This window comes from Malassezia restricta, chromosome IX (assembly GCF_003290485.1).
Source record: "Malassezia restricta chromosome IX, complete sequence".
In the NCBI taxonomy this organism is placed as follows: Eukaryota; Fungi; Basidiomycota; class Malasseziomycetes; order Malasseziales; family Malasseziaceae; genus Malassezia; species Malassezia restricta.
In genome coordinates this window covers 71,863-92,190 of record NC_040201.1, presented here as the reverse complement: position 1 = coordinate 92,190, position 20,328 = coordinate 71,863, and the positions used below count along the sequence as shown (strand labels likewise).

Below are 20,328 nucleotides of genomic sequence, written 5' to 3'. Positions count from 1 at the left end.
GCGATGAACACGGAGCACGAGCTTGTGTTTGCGCTGAGCTATCCGGTGCAGGTGTCGGTCGCGGGCATGACGACGGCGTTCATGGTGCTGCTAGCGCTGCACCAGTGCTTTACGGCCGCGTACCACTTCCCGCTCGACCCGCTCAACTTTGTGCTGCAGCTCGTGTCGTCGATCGTGTATGTCGTGTACCATGGGGCGACGCTGGGCGTGCAGCTGCGGGAGCTCGATGAGTTCTCGCACCGCTGGCCGCACATGTTCCCGTACATGGCGTACCGCCTGCCGCGCTATGGCCACTGGACGACTGTGCAGATGGTCTTTTTTATTCTCGCGGAGGCGCTGGCCTCGCTGCTGGCGCATGCTGCTCACATCCAGTTCCTGATGCTGCTGTTCCCGTCGAAGCTGGAGCGCCGCCTCATCTTTTGGCTGCTTGGCCCGTTTGTGCTGATTGAGACGGGCCTGTTCTTTGTTGATCTCGTGCCGCCTGACCACGTCAAGGTGCTCGATCTGTCGGACGCGATGATGAACATCTGCGACAGTTCGCTCGCGCTGCTGTACATGTCGGGCCTGCTCGTGTGGGGCGGCCTCGTGAACTGGCGCCGCGCGTGGCGTGCGGACGGCTCGACGGCCGCGTTCGGCGTCGCGGCGCTGCTTGTCGCGCTCTGCAAGACGGTCGTGAGCTTTGTGCACATCGGCTACGACCGCGTCTACTGGCTGCGGCTCATGACCGCGACGTTTAAAAACTGGCAGAACTGGCTCGGGTTCTGGTGGTGGGTGTCTGCGGGCATGGGCATTGGCGAGTACGAGGACCGCCTGCGTGCGACGGAGAAGCGCCGCCGGACAAAGCAGCGGCGCGCCTCGCTCGCCGACAGCGGCGGCGAGGACGTCGAGATGCGCTCGATGCACAGCGCGACGCAGCCGCCCGAGCACGCCTCGCACTCAAACTCGGCGCCGTGGACCGTGCGGCTGCTCGAGCGCCTCGTGTCGCGCGCGCCGCGTCTGATCCGCCGGCGCTTCGAGTACCTGCGCCGCTCGCACAACCGCGCCGTGAGCGACCAGGCGATGAAGCAGGCCGCGCTGTACGCGCGCGTCGTCGTGCCACGCAGCCTGAGCTTCCTGACGCGCTCGAACGTCATGCACCGCATGCTGCTCAAGGACCGCACCGTGTACGAGTAGATAGAGACGCACCGCGCTCGATGAGCACACGCTGCAGCTGGGGCCAGATCTCGTCGCTCGTGCGGCCCTCGAGGTCGACGACGAGCGGCGCGCCGAGCGGCGACGTCTGCGTGCGGAAGAACTCGACCATCGGCTCGGTCTGCGCGTGGTGCCCGGCGAGGCGCCGCTGGAACGTCGTGGGATTGTCGTCCTCGCGCTGCTCGAGCGGCTCGCCGGTGACGTCGTCCAGCCCTGGCGTGCGTGGCGGATTGAACGACAGGTTGTACACGCGGCCGGACGGCACATGCGTCCAGCGCTCGAGGATGCGCTGCAGAATGACCGACTCGGGCACATGCAGCTGCACGACGAGCGACAGGGGGCACTGCGTGCGTGCGAGCTCGGCGCTGAGCAGCTGCGCCTGGCCAAGCGTGCGTGGGAATCCATCGAGGATCCAGTCGTCGTGCTGCATCGTGTGCAGCTTCGCGCCCACGAGCTCCATCATTGTCGCGTCCGGCATGAGTCGCCCGGCGCGGATCGACGCCGAGGCCGCGTGGCCGAGCGGCGTGCCCTGCCGGATGTGCGAGCGCAGCAGGTCGCCGGCCGTGATGATCGGCACGCCAAAGTGTCGCTCAATGCGCGCCGACAGCGTGCCCTTGCCCGAGCCGGGGCACCCGACCATGAGCATCCGAAGCGGCGCTCGTCGTGACGTCATCCTCGAAGCGGCTCGCCAAGTCACACACCTCCACCATTGGGGGGGCCTACCAACAACGTCTACGGCGCCGCCAGCGAGAGCGGCTCGAACGGCACGCCGTCGGCCATGTAGTGCTTCGAGCCGCCCTCGACCCAGTGCAGACGCAGGGCGTGCAGGAACGCCGAGAGGCCTTCCATGACGCACAGAATGCCGATCGTGAGCACGAACCACAGCGCAAACGCCACGACCGTCGCTGCGACGCCCGCGACGCCCGTCATGCCAAACACCGGGCGGATCGTCATGTCCCACAGCACCTGCGACAGCTGGGCGTGCGCGAGCGAGAGCGCCCACAGACGCAGGTACGAGGCCGTGTTCGACACGCAGCCGAGGCAGAACTCGATCGTGTGGATCACCTGGTGAATCACGACCTCGCCGAGCTCGAACGACTCGCCGTCCGCCTCCTCCTCCTCCTCCTCCAAAAACTCGTCCGCGAGCTCCTGCTCCGCCGCGTCGACGTCGCGCACGCGCTCCTCGCCGCGCGCCGAGCCGACCGCATGGTAGCCCGCGCCCTCGCGCTCCTTGTGCTCGCGGTACAAAAAGTACGGCTTCGCCACGAGCATCCACGGCACACACACGAGCGCGACGAGCAGCAGCAGCGTCTGCACCGTCGCCTGCCCGCGGTACAGCTGCTGCTCCGGCGCCACCTGGCCCGGCTGCAGGAACATGTAAATGAGCATGTTGAGCAGACCCGGCGGCGCGTTGTGCAGCGGCGCGCCATGTGCGTCCAGCGCGTACCAGTCGACCGACCACTTGTACACGATCGTGATCACGAGGTATCCAAACAGCGCCTCGAGGAACAGGAGCTGCGGCACGAGCTCCGCCCAGATAAACAGGCGGCGCTGGAAGTGGATGTGGTTCGGCACATTCAGCAGCAGCGCAAATGTCATGTGCACGACGCCCAGCACGATCGACAGCTTCATCTTGAACGAGTTTGTGAACACGAGCGCATTGTCCGCGCCGTGCCAGCTGGGATCGAGGCCGAGCGCGTACGTGTGCCCCGTCGGCTCCGCCGTCAGCGTGCCCGTGCCACGCGGCCACGTCCAGCCGGAGCGGAAGAGATGCATGCTGCGGCTAAACACGTCGTTGTACACGAGGCCCGTGAACATCGAGAACAGGCCCATGCCCAGGATCATGTAGCGGCCATAGAAGAACATCGACGTGATCTCGTCGAGCCGCGTGCGCAGCAGCCGGCGCTCATACAGCACCATCGCGCCCGCCATGAGCGACATGAGCAGGCCATGGCCCACGTCGCCAAACATGACGGCGAACATGAACGGAAACGTGATCACCGTAAACAGGCCCGGATTCACCTCCTGGTACCGCGCATAGCCGTACGCGTCAATGATCGCCTGGAAGCCCTCCGTCACCTTGTTCGTCCGCTGGTACGTCGGCGGCGTCTCCTTCGTCCGCATCGTCTGCATCACCGACGACACATGCGCGCCGGTCGTCTCGGTCGCGCGGCGCAGCGCGAGCTGCACGCTCGGCAGCGCCGCGCTCGGCACCCACCCCTCGGCGACCATCGTCTTGCGGCTCACGTCCGTGCGGAACAGGTTCATCGTGCCGAAAATCAGCTTCTCGCGACGCACGAGGTCGTCCCACGCGCGAATCGACTCGGCGACACGCACGAGCTCAGCCCGCCGCGCCGCGTTCGTCGAGTACAGGATATTCTCATGGTCCTCGATCCGCTCCAGCACCTGCCGCAGGTGCTCGCGGCACTGCAGCGGATCACTCGCCACCGGGTACAGCGTGCCGCCCATCGACTCACATATCTTGCGGATCTTGCTCAGCACCGCCGCGCCGTGCGCAAAGATCACAAACACATTCTTATACACAGGCTCCTCGCGCGACGGGTCCTCCAGCGCCTGCTGGATCTCGGCATAGTTCATGTACAAGTTGCCGCGCAGCGCCCGCCACAAGACCCGCTCGAGCGTCGCCATCTGCGACCGCTCCACCGTGCCCGCCACAAACTCGACGTCCACGGGGCCCGGCGCATCCATGCCACGCACGCCCGCGCCCTGCTGCGTCAACAGCGGCGCCTCGTCGTGCACGTCCTCGTCCATACTCACCCGCACGGCCGACGACGCTTCCGCCGGCTGCGTCTCGGCCTGCTGGAAAAACGCCTCGGTCTCGTGAATCACATGCTTCGCCTCTTCCAGCTCCAGCAGCCGCCGCTGCAGCGCGTCGTGACTCCCGTTCATCTGCGCCACGCGCGACTCGTGCTCCTGGAGCCGCCGCGCGAGCTCCTCGAGGCGCATCGGCCCACTCTGCCCCTCGTCCGCGGCGAGGAACGGGATCGCACGCTCCAACGGCCGCGCTGGCATCGCCTCGCGCTCCAGCTGCGTCTGCAAGAACTGCAGACGCCGCTCCATCTCGTCCAGCCGCCGGATCTCGGCCACAAACGTCCGCTGGAACGGCGTCACGTCCGGATTCAAGTCGCGAAACTGCACATGGCCCAGCTCGCCCAGCTCATGCACCGTCTCGTGCACACTCTCCGTCGGAATGTACACCTGGACCAGCGACATGGCCGCCGAGCGGAACAGGCTCTCGTCGCTCATCGTCGCCTGCGTCCAACGTCGCCGGGCGTGAGGCGTGGGTCGTCGTGCGCGGGCTCTCATCTCGGCCGAGAGCACGTGGCTCGCTCGCCGCCACCGCCGCCGCCGCCGCCGCTCTGACGCGTCCGCCTCGCATGAGGGTCGAGCTGCCGCCGCTGCTGCTGCTGCTCCTCCTCCTCGTCGTGGCGCCGAGCGCTCACGCATGGCGGCTGTGGCCGGCCAAGCGCTTCGCTGAAGAGGGGCTCGTGCGCGCAGGCGCGCTCGGTCTGGACGACGTGCGTGGGCAGGTGGCGGCGTGGAGCTACTTTTCGAGCACGCGCTTCCTCGACGCGTGGATCGTCGATGCCCAGCGTCAGTCGGTGTCTGTGCATGCGTGGGACCATACGCACTTCCGGTTCAACGCAACGCCCGTCACGCGCGTGTCAGTGCCGGACGGCCTGCACATCGTCGACGCCATGGTCGCCGACTACACGCACGACGGCCACGCCGACCTGCTCGTGATGGCCGAGGGCCCTGCATCCACCACGCTCTCGCTCTACCTGTGGGCGGCGGTCGTGGCGCACGACGGCACCACGACCCTCGCGCCGCCCATCACGCTGCCCGCATCCACACGCGCGCATCCGCTCACGATCGACGCCACCGGCGCGCTGGCGGCGGACCTGCTGGGCCACGTGGCGTCCGACCCCACGACGCTCACGCTCTGGCACGCTGCGCAGGGCACGTTGGTCACGGAGCCGCTCGCGATGCACGGCGACGGCACGCCGCCGTGCCAGCTCGCGCATCCGCACAGCTCCGCGCACGTCGACATGAACGGCGACTGCCTCGCCGACCTGTTTCTCGTGTGCGACGCGGGGCGTGGGCGCCTGTCGTACCAGGTGTGGACGGCGCGCCGCGATGCGCCACGCACGTACGACTTGGCGCGCGTCGGCGATCTCCCGCCCGGCACGGGCGCGCTGTCGTTTGCGGACATGAATCGCGACGGCACGATCGACGTCGTGTTCCCTGCGTGTGAGCGCGACCGCTGCTACATCCACATTGCGTACAACGAGCAGATGCCGCTGTGTGCGCCTGAGCGCCGCGGCGTGTGGGGCGCGCGCAACGCGAGTGCCGAGCGGTGCCGCGACGCTGCGCAGCTGTGCGCGCCCGACGACGCGTTTGTGCTGCGTGATGGCGCGGACCTCGTCCGCATCCCGATCGATGCGCTCACGAGCGATCGGCGCCTCCTGCTCGTCGACGACATCGGCGCGTCGCAGCCTGTGCCCGTGCGCGTCGGCGACTACAACCTCGACGGCTACCCGGACCTGGCCGTGCTCACTGTGCCACGCGGCGCGGCGCCTGGCGAGACGCGCCTCCATCTGCTCGAGAGCCGGCCGTGTGGTGGCGCGTCGGGCGCGGCGGCTGGCTGTGCACCGAGCGGGCCGGAGCACCGCACGTTTGCGCGCGTACGTCGCTCTGTGCTGGACCGCGAGGCGTACGTGCGCAGCGTCGCGTTCATCGACTTGGATGAGGACGGCACGCTCGATCTCATGCTCCAGTCGCTGCCGCCAGCGACGACGCGCGCGTCGGCGGCGCGTGTCGTGTCGTTTGTGCGGAACAACGACTTTCACGACGCGTTCTTCCTCAAGGCGCTCTCGCAGCGGCGTGCGGACGGGAGCGCGCTGCTGGGCGCGTCGTACAAGTTTGCGGTGCTGGATCCGAATGGCGTGCGGCGCGCGCAGCAAGTCGCGCAGCAGGCGCAGACCGTGTACGGCGCGCTGCCTACGCCGTACGCGTTCTTTGGTCTGGGGCGCACGAACAACTATGTCGAGTCGCTCTTTGTCGGGAGCACGTTGCGGCGCGCGCCTGCGCCCCTCGTGCTCGAGGGCGTCGTGCCGAACAGCGAGGTGCGCGTGTATCCGAACGGCGCCGACACGTGGCGTCGGGAGCTGTTCTTGCATCCCGCCGACTGGATCCCGTACGTCACGCTCGCGCTCGGCACGCTCCTCGCGCTTCTTGCCGCGATCATCTATATGCTCGATCGGCATGAGAAGCACGAAGATGAGCGCGAGCGCCGCCGCGCCGTGCACGCCATCAATTTCGATGCGCTGTAGCCGACGACGTAGCCGCCCGACGGGCTGTAGATACCTCCTCCACCTCCCTCCACCACGATGCAGGCCGAGACGACGAGGGGCCAAGGCGGCGGCTGGCTCCTGCTCGTGCTCGCGCTGCCGCTGTGTGTGGTGGTGCTTGAGCGCGTCGTGCTGCCTCTTGTCGTGCGCTGGGTGTGCCGCGGCCGCGCTACGGTGCGCTCCGCGAGCTTGGTGCGTGGCGTGCAGGACCTCGTATGGGGTGACGTCATCCGCGTGCCGTCTGCGTACGTGCGATGCCAGGCGCGCATGCCGTGTCTTGTGCTGCATGTGCGTGGCCTGCGCGTCGCGTACCAGCCGCGCGATGCCACTGCGACTGCGCCGGCCGTCCGCCGCGTCTCGCGCCGCGCGCTCGTCGCGCTGTCGTTCCTCGCGAACCTCGTCGCGATCGACGCGCAAGATACCCACGTAGCGCTCCCAGGCGCTACGGCATTTACATCGCATCGCATCTACGTGCATGCCTCGGTCCTGCTCCGCTACCTCGCGCCGCAGCCGACGCACGCGGCCGCCTGCGACGGCTTTGACGATGCGCCGGCCGTCCCGCCGCGCCGCGCTCTCCGCCTCCATGTGCCCGAGGCACGCGCGCGACTGTGCGTCGACGTGGACGACGCGCGTCTTTTGCAGCAAGACGACACGCTCCTCACGCTGCCGCACCGCACGACGCTCAGCGTCCAAGCGCGGCTGCGGCACACGATCCAACCTGCCTCGCTCTCGATCCGCGTCCACATCGCCGATGCGCATCTCACAGCATGGCCCACGATCGCGCGATCTGAGCGCGCCGCTGCGCCGCGTGCGCCGCCTGCCGTGCTGACGTACCTCGCGAGCGCCTCGCTCTCGGTATCGCGTGCGACAGCGACGCTCCCTGTGCGCGGCGCCGATCCCGTGTGCACGACGCTCACGCACTTTCACGCCTCGCTGGACCCGAGCCGACCTACGCACGGCGTGCACCAGGCGTGGTTCGGCGCGTGCGGCGTCCAGCGCCGCCGCGACGCCATCGTCCTGCACGAAGCGCGGCGCGTCTTTGCGCTGCATCTGCGCGTGGCGTCATGGCATGCACAGATCGGCCCGATGCACGCTCACATCGCCCACGTCTCGTGCTGGGCGCGCACGTCGTGCACGCCCTATGGCGTCCTCACGTCGGAGCCGCGATGGAGCGATCCGAACGAGGCGGCGCTCGTGCTGCGCGCGAGTGTGGGGCATGTGCGTGTGCAGCCGCACTGGGCGTACCTCGCGCGCCTCGTGCCGCTCCTGCGCACGTCGTCGTCATCGCCGCCGCCGTCGCCGCCGCCGCCACGCGTCGCGGCGCTCGTCCAGCTCGGCGCCCTCGACGTGCACGCCCCCGACGGCCTCCGCATCCACATCGCACGCACGCATCTGAGCGTGCGTGGCGCGTACGTCGAGCGACGCGGCGCATGCCCGATGCAGTACACGCTCGAAGCGAGCGCCGGCTGTGGCGTCGTGGACGCGTACGTGCTCAGCGCGCAGGTCCGGCATGATCTCCTGCACATCGCTGCGCCCACCGCCACCTATACCCTGTGCGTGCCTGTCGGCCTGCACCGCGAGACGTTTGCGCCGCAGCCGCACTGGCCTGAGCGCGACGCCGATGTGGCGCTCGCCGTGCACCGCATCGACGTGCACATGTGGTCCGAGCCGGTCGTGCGCACGACCGAGGCGCTGATCGGCGCGATCGCGTCGCACAAGCCGCCACGCGAGCCGAACGAGGCGCCACACGCTGGGCCGCGTCATGTGCATGTGCATGTGGGCGGCACGGCCGTGTACGTTGGCGGCGCGGATGCGCACTTTGAGCCGCACGTGCGGCGTGGCGTCGGCCTCGTGCTGGGCGCGACGGTCGTCGACTATGCGCGCGCAGCGCCTGCGCCGCTGGACGCGCGCGTGCAGGACGCGCGGCAGGCGCTTGGTCTGCCGCGCCCGATCGAGCACGTCGCGCACGCGGCGGGCGGTGCGGCGGTGCGCGTGCTCGTATCGGACGTGCGCCTGTGCCCGATCGTGCACATCGCGGCCGCGCACGACGCGCCTGTCGAGCCGGACGCGCACGATCAGCAGGGCGTCTACGCCGCGGACGTGTGGGACTTTGCCGCGCCGACCGTGCCGATGCCGCGCCAGACGCCCCGCCTCCACCAACTTGAGCGCGGCACGGAGGTGGCGTATGCGCCGCACGTGCAGATCGACGCCCAGCGCCGCGGCGGGGCGCCGTACGACGCGCACGTTCACGTGACGCGCACGAGCCAGGCTCGGATCCGCCTGCTGCACACGTACTGCCTGCTGGTGGCGGCGGCGACGGCGCGGCGGCTGGTGCGCGAGCGCCGCGCTCCTCGCAGCCGGACGGCGGAGCGCGTGCACTGGACGCTCGCGGCGCCGCTCGTGCACGTGCACATCGACCTGCCGCACGAGCGCCGCGTCCTCGTGCGCGTGACGCAGCTGGCCGTGCGGCCCACGGAGCGCGTATCGCTCGACGCGCTGCGGGCGTGCGTGCCAGGTAACGATGGCGGCGGCGCGTGGGACGAGGCGGTGATCGCGCGCCGCCTCCTGCTGACGCACCGCGGGCGCGCGGCGTGGTGGCTGACGGGCGACTGTGTCCACGTGCGTGTGCCGTACGGCTACCACACGCACAAGCTGATCGAGGCGTCGATCGTCGCGTTCAAGGCAACGAAGCAGCTGTTCTTCCAGTTCTGGCGCGGATGCACGCACAGCGTGATCTACCCGCACGACGAGGCGCCGAAGCGCCTGCCGGCCGTGACGGTGCGCCTCGGCATGCTCGTGCTCGAGGCCGCGGACCACAGCCTCGATGCCGCGCTGAACCTGCTTTTCCGCACGGGCATGGACGAGCAGCTGATGCGGCTGCAGCGCACGAGTGCCGCGCAGGATGCGGCGCACTGGATCCGGCGGTGGCGCCGCGCGCGCGATGTGCGCGCGCAGCGCGAGCACGATCTGCGCTCGTACATCCACAAGCGCGCGTTCCGCGATGCCGACGATGTGCGTGCGTGGCCGCTCGAGCCGCCGCTGATCCGCGTGTCGCTCACGATGCTCCGCCTGCAGGTGTCGCAGCCGACAAGCTTTGCGCTCGACGACGTGCATGCGTGGCTGCACGAGCAGGCGGGCAACCCCGTCGACCTGCCGTACACGACGCTCATCCCGATGCACGTCCGCCTGCGCGTGTCCGAGGGCATGGTGCGCCTGCGCGACTACCCCCTGCCGCTCCTGCACGTGCCGCCGCGAGACGACCTCGACGTGTGCTTCGACGCCGAGGGCGACGTCGTCATCGCCGAGCAGCTCGGCGACGCATTCTCCGTGCGGCACGTGCGCACGACGATCGTGCCCGCCGTCGACAGCCGCCACGGCGCCGAGCACGGCCTGCTCGTGCCAAAGAGCGCGATGACGCCCAAGGTGTACGGCCCGCTCGTCGTGCGCGTGTCGTCGCAGCGCCCGACCGTGCTGACGTGGGGCCACGCGCTCCAGCCGGCGCTCCAGGACGTGCTGCGCGTATTCGACGCCATCACGAGCCCACCGCACGACCCGTCGCCCAAGCCCGGGCCGTGGGACAAGCTGCCGTTCCAGCTGCAGGCGAGTGTGCGCCTCCATTTTGAGCACGATGTCCACCTCCATTTGCGCGGCACGCGACAGCCGTACGCGGTGACGGGCGCCGGCGCGGGCTTTGTGCTCGTGTGGCGCGGCGGCGTCGAGCTGCGTCTTGGCCGCGACCTGACGGACCACGAGTTCCTGCAGGTGCGCAGCCGCGAGCACCTGCTCGCGATCCCCGATGTACGGCCGCTCCTCGACCCGGCGGGCGTCGGCCTCGCGTCCGCGGCGCGCTCGCCGCACGCCGTGCTGCGCCGCCCGGACGCGCCGCCGCCCCTCGCGCTCGACAAGGTCGCCTGGCACCTCGCGGGCGGCGTGCGCTGGGGCATGGGCTTCGTCTCGGAGCACACGTGCACGGACGCAACGTGCGAGCGCACGCCGCCGTGCCGCGGCGCGCCGTTCGACCGCGCATGCCGCGTCTTTGGGCGCATCCCGCACTGGCGCGTGCGCCTGCGCACGTTCGAGGGCTTTGCGCGCCTGCCGCCCGCCGAGCGCACGGACTCGTACCGCGGGTGGCGCTCCGACTTTGCGCACCTCTCGCTCTCGCTGCAGGCGACAGGCGCCGAGCGCCCGCCCGGCGCGCCGCGCAACGGCCTGTACCTCTCGTGGCGCGCGTGGGACCACTTCCGCGACTGGCTGCACCTCTTCCACGATCGCCTGCACCTGCCGATCCGCCACGGCCCCGTCTTCCCCAAGCCGCCGGGCGTCAAGGCGCCCAAGTTTGGCCGCTTCGTCGCGACGATCAAGTACCGCTTCCACGTCACGGACCTCCATGTCGCGCACACGTACGCACACCGCGCCGCGTTCGATCTGCGTCGTCAGCTGCGCACGTTCGTCGGCGTCAAGGCGCACGTCGGCACATGCGCGCTCGACTTGCACCAGCGCATGCAGGCGTCGCCCGCGTCGCCCGCGCGCCGCAAGCCGCTGTACGAGGCCGAGGCGGACGTGCGCGACGCCGAGCTCTTCGCCCTGTGCGCGCGCTTCCGCGAGGCGGGCGCGCCGCGCGACGTGCACCTCGACGCCGACGACGCGCTCCGCGACGTGTGGGCCGACGCCGACGACGACGCCGCTCACATGTACGACCCCCTCGACTACCGCGACGCCGCGACGCCCGCCGCGGCCGACGACGCGCCGCGCCGGCACATCCGCCGCGTGCTCACGCTCGCGCGCTTCCACGTCCACCGCCTCCTTCGCCCGACGCGCGGCGCGTACTCCAAGTTTGGCCACGAGCCGACGCACACATGCCTCATCGGGCACGCCGCGCCGCCGCGCCTCGGCGCCGAGGGCGACGCGTACCCGCACCAGGTGCGCATCGACCGCCCCACCGGCGTGCTGACGCACGCGACGCGCGCCATCCTGCTCGCGTACTACGAAAGCACGCTCCTGCACCGCAGCTTGGCGCAGCGCCTTAGCGTGTCCGCGCAGCGCCAGCTGCGTGCGCTCCTCGAGCGCGCGCGGCAGCACGACGCACGCAGCAGCGCGTCGACGAGCGGCGCCGCGGACGTGTCGCTCGACGACGTGCTCGCCGACACGCTGCGCCTCGCGTCGCAGAGCCTGCCCGCGGCGTTCGTGCACGACTTTGGCGCCGAGCACAGCGCGACGCACGCGCCGAGCGACGCCATCTCCGACGCCTTCCACCTGCGCACCAAGATGCTGTGCGTGTGCGCGCAGCCGGCGCTCGTCGTCCGCACGCACGCGCACTCGGCGATCATCGTGCACGCCGACGAGCTGCGTGTGCGCACGCACGTCGTGAGCGACCCGCTGTTCGACGAGCGCTCGATCCACTGCCACGTCCTGCACCGCCACTTTGTGTCGCTCGCATCGCTCCAGCTCTTCCACACGGCGCGCGACGCGCCGCTCGACCGCGCGGGCCGTCTCCCGCCCGAGGCGCTCAGCGGCGGCGCAGGCTACGCGCGCCTCGTCGACCGCACGCACGCGTACGTGCTGTACGACAAGCACAACCGCCTGCGCCTGCCTGACCGCACGCGCTCCGTCGTCGCACACGCGCGGCGCGACGACCCCGCCGTGCAGTACCTGCACCACCGCACGGACCTCGTGCAGTGCATGAGCCCGCCGCTCACGCTCACGGCGACGGGCGCACAGTTCGCCGCGCTCTCGCACGTCTACCACCTGCTCACGCCCTCCGACGCCCAGCACCAGCAGCGCGAGCGGCGCCGCGACGCGCTCCTGTACAGCCGCGCATGGGACGACGCGCCGTACGTCGTGCGCCTCTTTGCGACGTACCAGCGGCACATCCACGACACGCTGCACCGCCTCGCCGCCTACGAGGCCGAGCGCCTCACCGACGCAGGCCGCGCCGAGTACGTCCGCCTCGCCCTCGCGCTCCTCGACCTGCACGCCGACATGGGCGCCCTCGAAGAGGCCGTCTACCTCTCGCACGCATCCGCCCGCGACCGCTCGCAGCACCTCGCGCTCCTCGTCCGCGCACGCGCCGACGCCATCGAGTGGCACCTCGTCGACGCACAGGACCGCCTGCACGTGCGCCTCACGCTCCGCGGCACATCGTTCGCGCGCCTCGCGCTCGTCAGCGGCACGTCGATGCACTGCCTCGCGATCCACGACCTGCACGCACGCAACGTGCATCCGAGCGCGTACTTCCCCGACATGCTCACGCCGCACACGCCGCCGGCCGGGCACCCGATGATCGGGCAGCGCTTCCTCCTCGCACACTGGCTCCTCCTGCCGCCGAGCGGCGGCATCGCGATCATGGACCGCTGCGAGCTGCATCTGCATCCCGTGCGCGTGCAGCTCGAGCTGCGCGTCGGACGCCTGCTCACCGAGTACCTGCTCGGCGCGCGGCGCTCTCCGCCGCGCGACGAGGCACGCCGCCCGTGGCTCCGGCACCTCGTGGCCATGTCGCGCAAGGCGCGCTCGTCGCACGACAGCGAGTCGGACGGCCTGAGCGAGAGCGCGTCGGACGACAGCGACAACGACAGCGACAACGACGACGACGCGGCAGCGACGCCTCTCCGACTCGCGCCGAGCGCCGACGACGCCGCGCACATCGATGCATTGCGCGCCGCGATGCTGCACCGCGCACGCACGTACATGTCGTTCGTGCACGTCGTCTTTGCCGCCGTCGACATCTGCCTGTCGTACAAGGGCGACGGCGAGTACGCACTCACGAACCTGTACGACCTCCCGCTGCAGCTGCCGCGCCTCGCGTACCACCACGTCCTGGGCACGCACCACGACCTCTTGGACCTCGTGCGCCGCGACCTGATCCGCATCGCATGGCACCACCGCCACACGCTCCTCAAGGGCGTCATGTCGACGAACGCACGCAAGCACGCCGCGCTCAAGAGCCGGCAGGCCGACCGCCTCTCGGCCGCCGGCGCCGACGACACCGACGAAGCGGGCGCCGAGCGTGCGCGCCCCGCGCCGTCGTCGCACGACGAGCCTGTGCGCCCGCGCCGCTGGTTCTCTCGGTCATAGCCACGTCCACGCCGCTGGTTTGTCCACGCCGCTGGTTTGTCGGTCATAGCTACGTCGGATCTATATAGTCGCCCGACGCATCCGCCTCGGACGCTGCCTCGGACGCTGCCTCCGACGCTGCCTCGTCGTCGTCGTCCTCCTCGTCGTCGTCACCCTCCTCCTCGACACGCACACGCTCGGGGCCATGCGCAAAGGCCGTGCGGCCCTCGCGCACGACATGCGTCATGTGCGGCGCGTCCGTCAGCAGACGCGCCTGCGCAAAAAACAGACGCACCTCGCGCTGCGCCACGTTGCGGATATGGTACGTATTGCCCTTCGGCACGAGAAACATGCCGCCCGCCGCAATCACAAAGCGCGTGCGGTGCACCATGACTTGCACGACGCCACGCAGCACAACAAACGTGTAGTTGTTGTCCTTGCTCGGCTTCGCAGGCTTCTCGCCGCCCTCGGGAATGACCAGCACACCCGCCGCCATAAAGTCACTGATGCCAAAGATCTTTTCATACGAAAACGCCTGGTTGAACGCCGGGCGCGGTCGGATCCCCGCCGCCGTGCACGCAATGCGCATCGTCACCTCCGTATTCGTATCCGCATCCATCACACGCCCATACGGATCCGTGTCCGCCTCCCACGCCGCCGCCGCCTCCGCCTCATCGTCCTCATCCTCCTCCACCGGCGACAGTCGCGGCACATAGTTCCGCGAGCCCGGCGGCCGCCCCGGCTGCGCATACCCCGCCGGCTTCGCACGGAAGCGCCGCATCCCAGAAAACGTGCCTTCGCCCGGCGCACGCGGCACACGAATCACCTGCTTCAGCACCGGCGCCACCACACCCGTCAGCGCATCGCCCGTCGGCTCATCCGGCTTGCCATACAGCGCTCGCTCACCACGCCACCAGTCCAGCGGCGCAATGCGATGCCGCTTGCCCCGCCGAAGCCCCTCAGGATTCTCCAGCTGCCACGCCGGCGGGTCCAATATGCGCTCCACGATCCGCTGCGCGGGCTTCTGCCGGCCCGGCGGCCGGCCTGGCCGGCCACGCAGCGGCGGCATCGACGCATCCTTGCGTGGCCGTCCGCGACCCCGCTTGATCGGCACAGGCGCCGGCTCGTCCTCGTCGATGGCATCGAGCGCTTCCATCGGCTCACTCGGAGGATCCGACGCCGGCGCGTCGTCCCATGTCGGTGGCGCCAGCTCGGACGCCTCGCTCCCAGATAGGCGCGACGCCTCCGGGCGTAGGAACGATGCCTCGCTCGTAGACAGGCGCGACGCCTCGGGGCGCAGGAAGGACACGTCCGTCTCTGGCAGGCGCGACGCATCGGGGCGCACAAACGACGCCTCACTCGTAGATAGACGGGACGCTTCGGGGCGCACGAACGACGCCTCGCTCAAAGATAGGCGAGACGCTTCGGGGCGCAAGAAGGACGCCTCGCTCAAAGATAGGCGGGATGCTTCCGTGCGCCCAAACGATGCCTCGCTCACAGATAGACGGGACGCCTCGGGGCGCAAGAACGACACGTCCGTCTCTGGTAGGCGAGACGCCTCGGGGCGCAAAAAGGACACGTCCGTCTCTGGTAGGCGCGACGCCTCGGGGCGCAAAAAGGACACGTCCGTCTCTGGTAGGCGCGACGCAGCAGGTCGGGCCCACGACGCGTCCGTCGCAGGCAGCGACACATCCATCGGACTCGCTCGAGACTCGCTCCCCCGCGACATGCTCACTTGCGATAAACTGCCTCGCGGCACCACGACAGGCGTGCTGGTGCTCGGCAGCGCCGGATCCATAGGCACCGGTGAACTCGACGCCAGCCGAAACGTCCGCTCCGCGCGCGAAATGTCCACCGTCGAATTCCACAACGACTCGTCCGCACGCGGCGCCAGCGACGGCCGCGCCTCTAAACTCTCCGCCGCCATCTGCGGCGCCGCTCGATGCCACGCATCCGAGCCCGCCTCACTCGGCGCCTCGGTATCGTCCTCCGACCCCTCCATCCACTCCAGCACACGCTTCGACTCCGCAAAAAACGCATCGAGATCTTCCTGGCCCTGCTCATCCAGTCGAACAGACCCAATACGCAGGCCCGTTCGCGAGCCAAGACCCGCCTCATGAAACCGCCGCGCCGGCGCGGCCTGCATGTCGTCGTCAACGTCCCAAGCCCCCCGCCGGCACGAAGCGCGCCTCGCCGTGTTGTTGTCACGTGAGACGACAGCGCCTCGTTGTCGTTTCGCCACATGCTGCTTGGGCGGCCAGCGCTGCGGGCCTGGGCGCCGCCACGGCGCGGCGACCGCATCGCCGTGGCCATGTCGGGCGGCGTCGACTCGTCCGTCGTAGCGGCCCTGCTCGCACAGCGCGACTACGACGTGCGAGGCGTGTACATGCGCAACTGGTCGACGGCCGACGAGATGGGAAGTATGCAGGGCGGCAGTGGCGGCGTCATGGGATGTGCGTGGCAGAAAGAGTGGCACGACGTCCAGGCCGTCGCACGGCACCTCGGCATGCACGTCGACATGATCGATCTCTCGCGCGACTACTGGATCCACGTGTTTGAGCCGGCGCTCGAGCAGTGGACGGACGGCTCGACGCCGAATCCGGACGTGGCGTGCAATCGCTCGATCAAGTTTGGCGCGCTGCTCGACGCCATCCAGGCGCCCTGGCTCGCCACGGGCCACTATGCTCGGATAGGCACGCGCTACGAGGGCGCGACGGCCTTCCCCGTCGTGCAGCGCGCCATCGACGCCACGAAGGACCAGTCGTTCTTCCTGTCGTCCGTCCCATCGACGCGCCTCGCACGCAGCCTCTTCCCCCTCGGCGAGCTCCGCAAAACCGACGTACGCCGCATCGCGCGCGCCTTCCAGCTGCCGACCAGCGACAAGGACGAGAGCATGGGCCTGTGCTTCGTCGGCGAACGAGGCAGTGGCGCGCACGCCTTTGCCCGCTTCCTCGATCAGTACGTCGTCAGTGAGCCAGGCGACTTTGTGACGCCCGACGGCCGCATCCTCGGCCGCCACCGCGGCCTGCATACCCTGACGATCGGGCAACGCGCGCGAATCGCCGGCGAGCCCCAGCGGTACTACGTCGCGCGCAAAGAGGCAGCGACGCGCCGCATCGTCGTCGTGCCCAGCAAAACACATCCCATGCTGCAGTGCACATCCCTCACCACGTCCTCGTTTGCGTGGGCTACCGGCGTCCCTGTGCTACATACCCAGCTGCTCGCACAGGTGCGCTACCGCCAGACCGCCGTGCCTTGCTTCGTCCACGACCACCCCGCCGGCGGCAGCGGCCACCTTCGCATCACCTTCGCACCGAGCGTCGAAGCCGTCGCACCTGGCCAGAGCGTCGCGCTCTACGACAAAGACACGTGCCTCGGAAGCGGCACCATCGAGCATGTACAGACTATGGCGTAGGCCGAAGCGTCCTGAGCGAGCGTGCAAATAGCGACGCATAGTGTGTGTCCCAAAAGGCGTGATCCTCGACGCGTGTGCGCTTCGCGGGCGGCTCAGCATCCGGATCCAGGCGCTTGTCAAACAGACGCGCGTAATGCTCCGACTCGGACGCGGGCGCCTCCTCCGCCTCCCGCGCCGGTGCCTCATCGTCGTCGTCGTCACTCGACGACAGCGACGCCGGCTCCTCCTCGATCGTAGGCGGCCGCGGAAGACGCAGCTGATCACGCATCCACCCAAACAGCTGCTCACGAGCCCGCGTCATCTCATCACGCAGACGCACGCAGTCCGTCGGCGAGTACCGCGGCATGTCGACCGGCGTGCCCAGCACGCGATCGTCCATCACGACCTCCTGGACAACAGGGTGCACCCGCGGCGCATCCTCCGGCGTGGGAAACACAGACGCAGCGCACTTCTGCACCTCGTCCAACGCAACGTGTCGCTCGCTCAGTCGCGCAGCCCACAGATGATCCAGCACGTCCATCCAGTACAGCACATACATGAGCTGGGTATCGGTGTCAAGCGCGTCATCCGCGCTGCAGGCATAGCCCACGACGCCCTCTGACATGTCGCTCATAATGCGCATGAGGTACGTATCGCGCAGCGCAGCCGTAGCGGCTGTATCCTGCGGCGTCGACGTAACGACGCGCACATGCGGCGACCACGCGTCCAGGAACGCACGCAGCGTGTGCAGCGGCGCATCAGGCTCGTGCCTACGTGTCAGCGACGCTCATGTACACGTACCGCTTCTGGAACGCGCGCGCCATACGCAGCAGCGCATCATCCAGGTACATGACCAGCCGCGACTGCTGCCGCGCCGTCAGCCCCGTCATAGCAGGCAGCTCGCTGGCCTGGCCACAGCGCCGCCCTCTCTCTCTCTCCCCACCCCTCTATCTCGGCCGAGGGATCGACCCTGCACACAGAGGGAACGCATCATAGAAACTATACTGTGAGGACTGTGGAACCCTGCGCCGAGGCACTCAGAGAATAGCACATTTCGCCTGGCATAAGTAGCAGCGCACATACCTTTTTCCGTACGACCGGCGGCTCAAGTGCCGCAACAATAGCTTCATCAAACACGTTCTTGAGCCCCTTTTGCGTGAGAGCCGAGCACTCGACGTATTTGATCGCGCCAAGCTCGCGTGTGAGACGCTCGCCCATCTCGGTCGAGATGGGGCGCTGCTTCTGGCGCGCCAGGCGCTCCACTACCGCGGGGTCATCTCGTAGATCCACCTGCGTGCCGACAATCAGGCACGGCACGCCCGGGCAGTGATGACGCACTTCTGGAAGCCACTTCTCGCGCACGTTTTCGTATGAGGAGGGAGACGTGACCGAGAAACACACGAGGAACACATCGGTCTGGGGGTACGACAGCGGACGCAATCGGTCATAGTCCTCCTGGCCGGCTGTATCAAACAGGCCGAGCGTGTATGGGTCCTCGCCGATCATGACCGTCACCGCATAGTTGTCAAACACGGTAGGCACATATTCGGAGGGAAACTTGTTGGTCGTGTACGAAATCAGCAAACACGTCTGCCGTTAGCCACACCCTCCTCGCGTCCGCATACCTTTCCGACAGCACCATCACCCACAACCACACACTTGATCGTCTGCATACTCACGCTCCGCTACACGGGCTGGCTAGGGACGCGACGTGCTCAAGTGAAGGGGAGAAAAAAACCCGGCCGCGGTCCTCGGACGGAGCGACCCTGAAAATGGAGGAGTGTATCATGTACATGGCCCGCGCATGCCACGTGGCCTATCTACGGAGCGACGGAGGCACGGTGCGAAACGGATTGGTGGACGAACGCGGGGCCGCAGGGCCGTCCGGCACCAACGCTAGACCCTCGAGATCACGCAGAGCCGGCGAGAGCTGCAAGGAGTGCCGACGGCTATCTGGGACGGAAGACATCGACGCCCGTGACACGCCCTGCTGAATCGCACGCTCGGCCCAAGGTGATGAGCGCGGGGTATCCAAAGACGCACGACAGGTGTGAGACAGGCGCAACGGCGAGCTCCTTATCGGCCTTTCAGGAGAGCCGCGCGGTGTACTAGGTGCAGCAGCAGCCGTGGCTGCAGGGTCACCGGGCGCTCGATCGAACGACGCACGGGGCTGAGAAGACGACGATGCACTGTTGCGGCGCTTGAAGCGAAACGGCGACGCTTGGGCTAGTTTCGTGGGCAGCAGCGATCGTCGGCGCGACGCGCGCTCGGGGCGTGGCTCTTCCTGACTCGGCTCCGGCGGGGCAGTGCCCTGATGCTCGAGCTGGCTGATCCGCAGCGTCTCGCGCAGCATAAGCTCTTCCAGCTCCTCGGGCGAGAGAGCAGCGAGCGTGCGGGCCATCTGATCGCCTACCTGAGGGCGATTAGGATCGCGGCGAGCGAGCGACGAGTGCGCATATCGCTGCAGCTCAGTATGCATGACATGGCTGTGCAAGATGATGCTGCCCCCCGGCCCTGGACGCCCAATATGTCGATGCTGCGCCACAAACGTTGCGAGGGCATCGCCCGTTCGAGAGGAGGAGACACCCACAGGCACGAGGGAGCCGCCCTCCTCGCGTAAGATCACGCGGCGATTCGCCTGGCGCGCAGCGTTGCGCACGGCACGATCGAGTTTGTCGTGCCAGTGCGGATGAACGTGATCGACCAGCACGACTGCCTCATGGTCCGCAGGAAACGATGCCCGTTTCGTGTCAGTGGTGTTGCCACCGGTGCCGATCGCTTTGGCGGCATGCTCAATCGCCGCTTGTGCATCCACGCTGGGTGCGTCTCGTGCATACACCACCCCAAAGTTCGGCTCGACGCAGAACGGACACGCAGCCGGCTGAGACGACGGCGGCACTCTTGTAGAGGGATCGACGCGCTGAATCTGCACAAAGCACTCGGTGCAGATCGGCTGTGTGCAGCACCGCGTTTGGTTCAGATGCATGGGATAGAAGAGAAAGCAAATAGGACACTCGGACCGGACTTGCGCCCCTTCTAGCTCTTCCTCATCATCCGCGCCGGCAAAAAACGGGCTCAGCCGGCGCTCGACAATCCACTGCCGCACCTGCATATCCGCATAGTCCGTCTTGTCCTTGTACAGTCCCTGCCGTACGACGAATCCACCATCCACGCGTGTCTTGGACGAGATGCGCCGCTCAGAGCCGCCGGCGTTCTCACGCGTCGATGCGCTGGTGGCGGCCGACGAGCCACTCGTGTGGGTATGGGAGCTCTGCAGTGATCGCGAGCGCGGTCGGCTCTGTACTAGCCCGGCACCCATGC

At 68.6% G+C, this 20,328-nt stretch overlaps 9 protein-coding genes across 9 annotated transcripts; 3 read left to right on the top strand and 6 right to left on the bottom strand.

Annotated features, from left to right (window-relative positions):
* Window positions 1-3: 3 nt before the first annotated feature.
* MRET_4351 (uncharacterized protein) lies at window positions 4-1,173 on the top strand (the record flags this gene model as incomplete). Its single annotated transcript, XM_027630978.1, has 1 exon — window positions 4-1,173. One exon carries the CDS (start codon window positions 4-6, stop codon window positions 1,171-1,173), a length of 1,170 nt encoding a protein of 389 aa, XP_027486751.1.
* Window positions 1,148-1,864, bottom strand: MRET_4350 (adenylate kinase; the record flags this gene model as incomplete). The annotated part of the gene is made up of 1 exon (XM_027630977.1): window positions 1,148-1,864. The coding sequence occupies one exon, from the start codon at window positions 1,862-1,864 to the stop codon at window positions 1,148-1,150; it is 717 nt and encodes a 238-aa protein (XP_027486752.1).
* A 59-nt stretch (window positions 1,865-1,923) lies between these two features.
* Window positions 1,924-4,458, bottom strand: MRET_4349 (V-type H+-transporting ATPase subunit a; the record flags this gene model as incomplete). Its single annotated transcript, XM_027630976.1, has 1 exon — window positions 1,924-4,458. The coding sequence occupies one exon, from the start codon at window positions 4,456-4,458 to the stop codon at window positions 1,924-1,926; it is 2,535 nt and encodes an 844-aa protein (XP_027486714.1).
* Window positions 4,459-4,589: 131 nt separating this feature from the next.
* Window positions 4,590-6,545, top strand: MRET_4348 (integrin alpha FG-GAP repeat containing protein 1; the record flags this gene model as incomplete). The annotated part of the gene is made up of 1 exon (XM_027630975.1): window positions 4,590-6,545. One exon carries the CDS (start codon window positions 4,590-4,592, stop codon window positions 6,543-6,545), a length of 1,956 nt encoding a protein of 651 aa, XP_027486712.1.
* A 57-nt stretch (window positions 6,546-6,602) lies between these two features.
* Window positions 6,603-13,634, top strand: MRET_4347 (uncharacterized protein; the record flags this gene model as incomplete). Its single annotated transcript, XM_027630974.1, has 1 exon — window positions 6,603-13,634. One exon carries the CDS (start codon window positions 6,603-6,605, stop codon window positions 13,632-13,634), a length of 7,032 nt encoding a protein of 2,343 aa, XP_027486721.1.
* Window positions 13,635-13,683: 49 nt separating this feature from the next.
* MRET_4346 (centromeric DNA binding protein) lies at window positions 13,684-16,755 on the bottom strand (the record flags this gene model as incomplete). The annotated part of the gene is made up of 1 exon (XM_027630973.1): window positions 13,684-16,755. The coding sequence occupies one exon, from the start codon at window positions 16,753-16,755 to the stop codon at window positions 13,684-13,686; it is 3,072 nt and encodes a 1,023-aa protein (XP_027486804.1).
* A 262-nt stretch (window positions 16,756-17,017) lies between these two features.
* On the bottom strand, window positions 17,018-17,897 carry MRET_4345 (uncharacterized protein; the record flags this gene model as incomplete). Its single annotated transcript, XM_027630972.1, has 2 exons — window positions 17,018-17,777; window positions 17,809-17,897. The coding sequence occupies 2 exons, from the start codon at window positions 17,895-17,897 to the stop codon at window positions 17,018-17,020; spliced, it is 849 nt and encodes a 282-aa protein (XP_027486724.1).
* A 147-nt stretch (window positions 17,898-18,044) lies between these two features.
* MRET_4344 (cell division control protein 42) lies at window positions 18,045-18,680 on the bottom strand (the record flags this gene model as incomplete). Its single annotated transcript, XM_027630971.1, has 3 exons — window positions 18,045-18,065; window positions 18,091-18,597; window positions 18,633-18,680. The coding sequence occupies 3 exons, from the start codon at window positions 18,678-18,680 to the stop codon at window positions 18,045-18,047; spliced, it is 576 nt and encodes a 191-aa protein (XP_027486722.1).
* Window positions 18,681-18,823: 143 nt separating this feature from the next.
* On the bottom strand, window positions 18,824-20,326 carry MRET_4343 (protein SIP5; the record flags this gene model as incomplete). The annotated part of the gene is made up of 1 exon (XM_027630970.1): window positions 18,824-20,326. One exon carries the CDS (start codon window positions 20,324-20,326, stop codon window positions 18,824-18,826), a length of 1,503 nt encoding a protein of 500 aa, XP_027486723.1.
* Between the last annotated feature and the right edge of the window lie 2 nt (window positions 20,327-20,328).